A 10585-nucleotide genomic window follows, 5' to 3' on the forward strand; every position below is an offset into this window, starting at 1 on the left:
TCGCATCCAAAATAAAAGTTTTTGTTTACATAATATATGTTTACTGTATATTTATTGTATATATTGTGTACTGTGTATATTTATTATGTATATATAAAAGCACACACATACAGTATATATTTAGAAAATATTTACATGTATATATTTATATTATATATAAATATATTTAATATATAAACATTACATATTTTTCTTAAATATATACATGCATGTGTTTGTATTTATATATACATTAAATAACAATAAATATACACAGTACACACACACATATTATGTGAACAAAAACTTTTATTTTGGACGATTAATCGTTTGACACCACTAATAAAAATATAATATAAAATCCCATTCGAGCCGGAGTCATTTCGTGCAAAACAGGTCAAATATGCCAAGGAAAATATTCAGGATGATTTAAAAACAAATAAATAAATACAATTTCATAAACATCTGTTTTAATCTACATAACATCCACATGATATGTCACATGATGCATGATAATATCAGTGTCATAATGCTGATAAAATAAAGAAAAAAAAATCACTGATACCAAAAAGACAGATCAGTAGTAAGTCATTATTTCAAGTTTTACTTCGGCAAGAATCTCATTCCTCGTAATGATCAGATAAGTGACTTGCATAACCGTTGTCTTCTGACTTTTCCCCTGGTTCTTTGCAGAAGGTGTGTCTTTCTGAACTGCAGCGAGGTGTGCTTTCTGTTTCAGCCGCTGTGATGGCGAGCAGCCCTGCAGTGTTAATGCGGCTGGTGGCTTCAGCCTACACCGTGGCCGAAAAGGCTGGAACTATTGTCCGAAAAGTGCTTCAAAGTGGAGAGCTGGGTATCGTTGAAAAGGTACGGCAAGTAGAGACATGTTACCAACAAGGATGTTGATCCAAAAACACTTGAGATGATCTCACCACACTTGAGAAATCCTAAGCTCTTAACTTCTATTAAGACCCTAAAATCTGATTGGCTGAACAAATATATCGATCCACTGACACGTCCCACATCCTTATGAGAAGATAACATTACTGTCAATGTAGTAATTAATTTAGGTGCTAAAACTGATATGTCACCCTGGACCACAAAACCAGTCTTAAGTCGCTGGGGTATATTTGTATCAATAGCCAAAAATAGGGCTGCACGATTAATCGAATGCGATTGTCATGCGCATTTTGTTAGTAAAGCCGGTTCTGTAATCAGCAGGAAATCATCATCACGTGCTTTCAGATCGCATGAGTGGCGCATGTGCAAAGCCGACCTCATTCGTCATTCCCCGGAACTGCTTCTGTTTACAACAGTGAGCGCAAGCTAGATTCAAGTGATTATTACGTTTTGAATATGGATATTTTTCTTACAAAAACGCAGCGATTCGCTACAGGAGGCCTTTGTTCACCCCCCGGAGCCGTGTGAGACAATTTTGTTTTATGGATGGGGGATTTTTATTTAAGTTCTTTTGGACAGAAGCAATGCAACACCGCTGAGTGGCATTAAACAGCTTGAAAGATCAAAGACCATTTTTAATATAACTCCGACTGGATTCGTCTGAAAGAAGAAAGTCATATACACCTAGGATGCCTCGGGGGTGAGTAAAACGCAGCCTAATTTTCATTTTTGGGTGAACTAACCCTTTAAGACTGGTTTTGTGGTCCAGGGTCACATGTTTGTAACCTGTGCTTCTTTTGGGCACAGACAGGAGCCAATGATCTACAGACTCTGGCTGACAGGCTTGTTCAGAAGAGTATATGTGCATCCCTGTCGAAGAGCTTCCCTAAAGTCACCATCATCGGGGAGGAGGTGTGTACATCTTGTAATATGAGGACGCTCAGCCTCTTTTGGCTCCAACCAGTGGAACATTATATTTTGATTGAAAATGTATTCTATTTGTGCAGGAATTACCAGCTGAGGATGCTGAAGAGGAGCTTTTAGAGAATGGGCACAGCAGCCTAATTCTACAAAAATCTTGTCCGGATCAGTATGCCAGCCTAAAGGAGGAAGAGGTAAAGAGGGAGAAGAAACAATATGGGCATAATGCTTGAAAAACTATAAATGTATAATATAGATTTTTTAAACGAACTTATTTTGAACAAGTTTTGAAAGAGTGTTTAATAGAACATAAAAGTAACTCTATTTTGTATTTGACTAAAGTTGAATCTTTATTTTTAGTTGGTTGTGTGGGTTGACCCTCTTGATGGCACTAAAGAATATACAGAAGGTGAGCAGATAAATATCTTTCAACATTTGATGTCAGCACATAAAAAAAAACATCTCTTCCGCTTGCATTCTTGAAGTTTTAGTCTTGTCCAGCTGAGGCTGTAAAAATCATTGTGCAATAAAGTCACCAGGGGCTGGTTGCACCAGCTGGACGTACATCCGGTTGTAAGACTAGGCTGGACGTAAAATGCGCTTTAAATCGTACGTAGAATTAATACCCGTTGCACTATCGTAGTGCTACGTCTGAGACTAAATCTTATATCTATTTAAAGGTAGGTGTAAAGTGAAAAGTCATGATTTGCTCGGACATTATTAATTTTTAGGATTAATTTCTGATAATTATTACTGCAGATGTGAACTGTAATGTTTATGGTCTTTTCGGGCAGGATAAGCGATATCAATAGCGAAGCACACTGCCGGCAGTAATTGACCTAATACAAAATATATTTCTGTACAGCATGTAATTATGCAGTAAAATATTACATATCATCTGGGATTGTTAAAAGAAACTGTATAATTTGACATCTTTCTTGGAAGGACAGTATAAATGCTTGGAAATATTTCACGTCTTTAAGTCCATTCGTTATTTGTAGCGTGCCTGCCATCCAATAATCGCCGTACGTTTTGCGCTTTGTTACTTTTAATCAGAAATAAGGTATCCGCTTTCAAATTCGGCTAATTTTATCACAAAATAAAAACTAACGTTATAAATGTGGGTTTTCAGCCACAGAAAGACATCAGAAAAACACGTGAACAATGTCACGTAACGTCACATTTACCTTAGGAAAGACATTCATTGTAGCCTACATAAACTCGATAGTTAGCTAGAAAAAATATATATAAAAATAATCGCCTTTATTTTTAATGCTTGAAGAAATCGGTCATGGGAATGTGCCGGGAGACTTCATATATAAAAATGCGGACTTGTTAGGAAATGTTTACTCAATTAAATCATGGTGCGGTGGCTGCACTTGTAATGATGCCTTGAGCAATTCAGTGTTATATTAGTAGTTGTAGTAGCCATTGCAGCGTGAATGTCATCTCAGCTCACTGAGGGAGAATGTGTCAGTGTGGACGTGCATCGTCTACTCCGGTCATAGTTGCGCCTGATCGTAGTTTTAGTTGGTGCAACAGGTGTAAATATTTATAGTAAAGCTGGACGTTGCAAAGCCCAGCGTAGGGCTTACACCCAGCTTTTTTACATCTAGCTGGTGCAACCGGCCCCTGGTATTAAAATCTGTCTGGAACGATGTGATCACAAGTGGTCAGCACTAAATATAAGTCTAAACAATTTTGTCATCTGATTACACAAACCACATCTGTAGGTCCTAAACCCCTGTGATCGCAGGCATTTGTAGTGTAAAGCTGCGTTCACACTGCCAGCTATTTACAATTGCTCTACGAAATTTTGCAGCCATTTGAATTGGAATCCACATGTTCGGAAAGTTTGCACGAGTGCAAATATTACCCTGCGCAGATTTCGCTTATGTTTCAGCTAGTCTCACAAATTCTCCACGCTGACCAACAGAAAGCTGCTTGCTTTAAAAGTGACAGCTACGCTATTTACTATGGACCTTTTTCGCCCGGGATATTTAGCTAAATACCGTAATCATGACCTCACTTTAAGACTTTTTTTTTTTTTTTGGTGTTGTGCCAGTTAGTCCCATCTACAGCAGAAACATAAAAAAAAAAAAAAAAACCTAGATCTATATAGGGGTACTGTGCATCTGTTACTATATGATTGGCTCTGATTTTTGGCTTTTCCCACAGTATTTTCCTTTCAGTGAGGACAGAATAATTACTTGTTGCATCTAGCAGTGCTGGGTAGATTACTTACAAATTGTAGTTTGTTACTGATTACACCTAGATCTATATAGTGGTACTGTGCATCTGTTACTATATGATTGGCTCTGATTTTTGGCTTTTCCCACAGTATTTTCCTTTCAGTGAGGACAGAATAATTACTTGTTGCATCTAGCAGTGCTGGGTAGATTACTTACAAATTGTAGTTTGTTACTGATTACAGATTACATTTTGAAAACTGTGGTTAGTAACATATTCTAGGTTACTCATTTTAGGTAATGTATTCTGATTACTTTTGGATTACGTTATTATCTAATTTGTGTTAAATTTACCATCAAATGTACCATATTGACATAAAAAAAGCGAATACAAAGAAAATATTTCATTTAAAATATTTCAATTATTTTATGTCAAGTCAAGTCACCTTTATTTATATAGCGCTTTTAACAATACAGATTGTGTCAAAGCAACTGAACAGCATTAATTAGGAAAATAGTGTGTCAATAATGCAAAAATGACAATAGTAAACACTAATTTTTCAGTTAAAGGCAGTTCATCATTGAATTCAGCGATGTCATCATCCAGCTCAGTTCAGTCTAAATAGTATCTTTGCAATCATTTGCAATCAAGTCAACAATATCGCTGGAAATGAAGTGTCCCCAACTAAGCAAGCCAGAGGCGACAGCGGCAAGGAACCAAAACGCCATCGGTGACAGAATGGAGAAAAAACCTTGGAAGAAACCAGGCTCAGTCGGGGGGCCAGTTCTCCTCTGACCAGACAAACCAGCAGTTCAATTTCAGGCTGCAGCAAAGTCACATTGTGCAGAAGACTCATCTGGTTCCTGTGGTCTTGTCCCGGTGGCCGTCTAGGAGACAAGGTCCTCACTGGGGATCTGTCTCTGGGGCTCATCTAGTTGTCCTGATCTCCGCTGACATTCAGGGCTGTAGAGGTCCTCTCTAGGTGCTGATCCACCATCTGGTCTGAATACCTACTGGATCCGGGTGACTGCAGTGACCATCTGATCTGGATACAGACTGGATCTGGTGGCAACGGTGACCTCGGAATAAGAGAGAAAACAGAAAGCGTGCAGAACACCCACCCAATAAAGCATTACAATAATCTAACCTTGAGGTCATAAACGCATGGTTTAACATTTCTGCATTTGACATTGAGAGCATAGGTCGTAATTTAGATATATTTTTGAGATGGAAAAATGTAGTTTTACAAATGCTAGAAACGTGGCTTTCTAACGAAAGATTGCTATCAAATAGCACACCTAGGTTCCTAACTGATGACGAAGAATTGACAGAGCAGCCATCAAGTCTTAGGGAGTGTTCTAGGTTATTATATGCAGAGTTTTTAGGTCCTATAATTAACACCTCTGTTTTTTCAGAATTTAGCAGTAAGAAATTAAATTATTAGACAGAAATTACAGTCAACATCATAATATGCATTCAACTTTACATTAAACCAGGGTTTCTCAAACTGGCCTTAATGTAAGAACTGCGGTGGGTTTGTGAGTTGATAAAAAGCTAATGATTCATTAAATCATAAAAATTTAAAATAAAATAAATCAAACACTTGAACACCAAAAATATAAATATTTTATTTGTTTAACTTTGTCAGTGTGACCATTAACTGACACTAACCTGTAAACATGCAAATGTGTTATTAAATTATTGAAATATTAACTTTTCCAGAGATATTTCAAGTAAATATTTCATGTCAACGAGGCTTGGCTGACAAAAACATTTGGGAATCGCTGCATTACATGAACAAACATTAATAAACAAACATGAAAATTACACACCCAAAGTCATCCTGGTTTGAAAAATTGCAGAACTGACAATTACTGAGGGTTACTGGATATGATGAAGACATAGTGTTTCACAGCTATACATCACCATTGTTTAATAACTTGCATAGTTATTTTTAATACATGGTCTGATTGCTTTATGCTTTATTCACCCAAATTCAGAAGCATGGTTTGCAAATTGATTTTACATGACCATTCTATATTGTCAATTTAGTAAAGCTAAATGGTATAACACAGTAGGATTTTTAGAAAGGATCATTTAAAAGATAAAAAGAAGAATATGGGAAAATGAATACATTTTGAATTTACTGCCATCGTGTAAATATGTAATCATGTAATCCATTAAAAAGTAACTGTAATCTAATTATGACCATTATAATGTAATATATTCTAATTACAAGAACTTAATTTTTAAACCTAATTATATAATCCATATTACATGTAATCAGTTACTACCTAGCACTGGCGTCTAGTTAGGAGATAGTGTTGCAAGCATGTCCACTTCAATGGCACAGTGATGCATTTTTTATCATTTGCTTCTATCCCTCATTCTTCTCTCTCTCTCTCTCTCTAATTGACCTCCATTTGTCCAACACATCTGTTGCTGTCACATGGTGATCTGCTCTTTCTTTCCTCCTATTTCTCTCTCTGTCTCTGCTGTAGCTGCAAGGGTTTTGTACAGCCCAGTTTACATACAGAAGGCAGAGCAGCCCTACATCAACCGTACGGTGATTTAATGTTTTTCTTTTTGGGGCATGAGATGTCACTTTGAAATTAGACTAGAGTAAAAGGTTGTAGTCGATCAAAAACAGTTGTTAAGTTGGGAATTTACCATTTCTCAAAGCTGACCAGCAATCATTGCATTGAATTTGCGCTTTGTTGCTGATGAAGTGCAACTAAACAATGTATTTCACAAGTTATCCAATGTACCTGTTAAATCTGTCTTTGCCATCCATTTTTAGTTTGTAATTGGTTGTTAATCAACTTTAGAAATTACCACCACATTATTGGAAAAGTACATTTTTAAGGATACAAAGAATGCACAGGAAATTAAAACAGAAAGAAAGTGGTAATGGGTAAGGACATGTTGCAGACCTGACTCAAACCAGCATTACCGGCATTAGCACTAATGGTGTGTACACACTTGTGTTCGGTTTTCTTGGTTCTTTTGGTCTGGACAAAAAATAGCATATGATCCTTTTTGTCTTGGTTAACTTAGTGTTCACACCTTCTTTTTTTTTTTTTTTACACCAAACCTAAAGATACAAAACTGAAGGCATAAGTATAAGTTTACAACCAGATTGAACAACTTTTATGACATATCGTATGATGGAACTTAAAGGAGTCAAAACAGTGCCAGGAATTCCTCTGTTGCACAAATGTAGATCTGCTGCAAGAAGACAGAAGTTCCAGTGCCTGTACCAAACTCTGATGGGTTTTTGTTCATTTAGATGTCTTAAGTCTGTGTTGTGTTCATATTTCTAGTAAACTGCACTGAGTTCATTAGGACAAAGACCCCCTGAAAAGATGGGTCTTGGTCCGCTTGTTTGGTGTGCACCAAGGTTGGATGTTCACAGTTATTGAAATGAACCACTCTAACAGAGCAATCGCGCCAGAGTTTGTTTAATCAAACCAAACCTGCCAAGTGTGAACACACCCTAAGGAAGGGGTGTCCAGTCCTGCTCCTGGAGGGCCACTGTCCTTCAAAGTTCAGGTCCAGCCCCAATTAAACACATCTGAACCAGCTAATCAAGGTCTTGCTAGGCATACTAGAAACATCCAGACAGGTGTTTTGAGGCAAGTTGGAGCTAAACTCTGCAGGACAGTGGCCCTCCAGGACCTAGTTTGGACACCCCTGTCCTAAGGTCCCAAACCTTGGTGCACACCAAACAAGCAGACCAAGACCCCCTAAAAAGGTGGGCCTTGGTCCACTTGTTTGGTGTGTACCAAAGTTCGGATGATAGCAAATGAACCACATTTTGAACCAGTTTGTTTAACTGAACAAATCTTACCATGTGTGAACACATCCTAAGGTCTTACCCATACAATGCCATATACAAGAGCATAGTGGGGTTAACAATATTTTAATGTTGGAGCTGACTAATAAATACTTTGTATAATGTTGTTTGTGTGCCGTTTTATTGCAGGGCTTTTGGATCATGTGACAGTGCTAATAGGCATTGCTTATGGAGGGACAGCCATTGCTGGAGTCATCAATCAACCCTTCTACAACTACCAGGTCCAACCTGTTGGTTGCTCACACATGCTACACTATATTTGGTAGAGGCTGGGATTGATTGACCTGTTTTATTCTCTCTATTCATTCAGATGGGGGCAGGTGCTTCTTTGGGCAGAACGTTATGGGGAGTATTGGGTTTGGGCGCATTTGGGTTTCAGCTCCAGGAAGTCCCAGATGGTAAAAGAATCGTCACTACTACACGGTCCCATAGCAATAAACTTGTTATTGACGCAGTGCAAGCCATGGAGCCTCATGATGTCATCCGAGTTGGAGGAGCTGGGAATAAGGTGGGTCACTAACCTTCGATTTGATAGTCAGTATTGGCGTAGAAGTTGAACTAATTACATCTTCATTCTGGGCCTGGTAGATCATCCAGCTGGTGGAGGGAAAGGCCTCTGCTTATGTGTTTGCCAGTCCAGGATGTAAAAAGTGGGACACATGTGCGCCTGAAGCCATTTTGCACGCAGTTGGAGGTGACATTAATTTTTTGTATGTCCATTCTTGAAAATGTGCTTGATTTTTTGGCTAAATTTATGTTCTTTTTCATATACAGGCAAACTGACAGACATGCATGGTAATGCATACAGATATGATGCCAATGTGAAGCACATGAACTCTGCTGGAGTGCTGGCAACACTGAGGAATCATGAGTACTATTTAAGCAGAGTGCCACAGGTTGTCCTTCAGGCTCTTCCTTCTGACTGAACCATTGCAGGATATGAAGTCATACTCTAAATCGTTGTGCCTCAAAGCTGTGATATGTCCTTGTCATAAATTTTTCATTTATCTAAAAACAAAGATGGTTTAGTACGGTTTTTATATCAACTTTTATTATTTCTTAATGTAACGCAACTAAAATGATTAAGAGTCCATTATTTACCGAGTACATTCAGAACATGTTTTGATCCATTTCCAGTAGAGGACCAAATAAACCCTTTCTAAGGGTGTCTCAATCAGCTCCCTTGTTCAGTAGTCAGGGCACTGATCAGGGAGTCGGCCATTTTAAGGGCTGTCTCAATCGCGAAATCCTTCCAGTGCACTGGAACGTTCACTCCCTGAAAAATCCCACAATGCACCACAAAAACTAGGAAACATCGGAGTTCACTATGCTCCCTTACCGGAAATAACGTCACATTTCTGAAGCGTAAAACATAAATCACACGAGCCAACTCGATAAATGACACGCTATAGAAGATTTGAAAAGACAAACTGTTTTTTTTTCAACATAATTCCTTTATTTCAACATAAACGCACATCGCTAGACAGGTAATGAACACATTTATTTAACATTTATAATGAATATTCGGCTGAAATGTTGTAAGAACATGTAACAGAACAATGTATTTAAAGAGAACAAAAAATTATATCAAAAAGAGATCGGTCCTGTCTGTTGTTTATTTATTCAAGCGGTGATGTTCTATTATGTTGTCCATTGACGCTGTACGTAATCATGTCACTGGAATTTGAGTGATCACTGTCCCAACGTGCAGTGAGTCAGGGAACTTACCAGTGACCGAATTCGTGTACACCATCTACTGATTCATGAGCTCGGGAGCTGATTGAGACGCACCCTAAATGTTTTTCTGCAGTTTTTATTATTCATAATAATATAACATGCAGGCCATTTCAATCAAAATAACCGTCAACATGTTATACATTTGGACGTCTGTTTAAATGTTTGAAATAAAATGTCAAAATATCTGAAATAATGTTCAATCATCATTCAGCATAAATGATATATTTATGTAAAAACTAAACAACATACTTATTCTAATTTGTACTGTAAAATATATAAAAGGAAAAAGTGATCATACTAAATTTTATTATATTTTAAATGATTGAAAACTTCTTGCTGACAAATGGGTAAAACCTAGTGGTTTGAAAGATAGTGGTAAAGATTTAAAATTACAATGAATTGAGAATTGAGGGGGCTGCACTGTGATCCTTAAACAGAGTCTTTTAATGTCATCTAATGATTCTATATGCCTGACAAGATTTTTTGGTATATGAACTAGTTACACTGAATGACATTTTAGTGGGTGTCTTCTGTCTGATTACATTTAAGATTATTATAATCATTGGAAATTTTGGAAAGACTGAACTACCCTGTGAAATGTGTATATTTTTAATGTAAGGCCATTTGACAATTTTGCATCACCAACCATAACCAAAGCATTACAACTGACACAACAAAAGTGTGCTAATAAAACGACAGTTAAACCAGTTTGATTGAAAACAAGACCACAAATTGGATGGGAAATCATCTTTATTTTAAATAATAGATATTTTATTGAAATGTCCAAAAACACTTGAAAATGTGGCATGAAAACAAAACTACTAATCATATTATTAATGCATGGTATGAAAAAGGCTTACCTGAGGTGTTATGCTGTCAGAAGCGTCTTCCCATATTTGATAAGCAGACCCGATGGCAGCTTGCAGGCCATCTGTTCAGCAGTACCAAGACATAGAGACTTTAAGACATCGTTCACTCGAAAAATATTCTCATCATCATTCA

General features: G+C 37.3%; 1 protein-coding gene across 5 annotated transcripts in view; it reads left to right on the plus strand.

The window, feature by feature from the left end:
* Positions 1-8865, plus strand: part of LOC107729073 (3'(2'),5'-bisphosphate nucleotidase 1-like) — a 9947-nt gene extending 1082 nt beyond the window's left edge. Inside the window, exons 2-10 of one of the 5 annotated variants that reach the window (XM_016539421.1) lie at positions 673-846; positions 1687-1791; positions 1887-1994; positions 2161-2209; positions 6492-6551; positions 7976-8067; positions 8157-8354; positions 8435-8540; positions 8621-8865. In XM_016539421.1, coding sequence (XP_016394907.1) covers positions 673-846; positions 1687-1791; positions 1887-1994; positions 2161-2209; positions 6492-6551; positions 7976-8067; positions 8157-8354; positions 8435-8540; positions 8621-8772 — 1044 coding nt within the window. In that variant the 3' untranslated portion in view covers positions 8773-8865. The remainder of the gene's footprint in view (positions 1-672; positions 847-1686; positions 1792-1886; positions 1995-2160; positions 2210-6491; positions 6552-7975; positions 8068-8156; positions 8355-8434; positions 8541-8620) is intronic. The other 4 variants (XM_016539423.1, XM_016539422.1, XM_016539424.1 and 1 more) reach the window with 4 other exon arrangements.
* Positions 8866-10585: the final 1720 nt, after the last annotated feature.

The sequence above is a fragment of the Sinocyclocheilus rhinocerous genome, unplaced genomic scaffold, assembly GCF_001515625.1.
Source record: "Sinocyclocheilus rhinocerous isolate Xijiao unplaced genomic scaffold, SAMN03320098_v1.1 scaffold788, whole genome shotgun sequence".
Lineage (NCBI taxonomy): Eukaryota > Metazoa > Chordata > Actinopteri > Cypriniformes > Cyprinidae > Sinocyclocheilus > Sinocyclocheilus rhinocerous.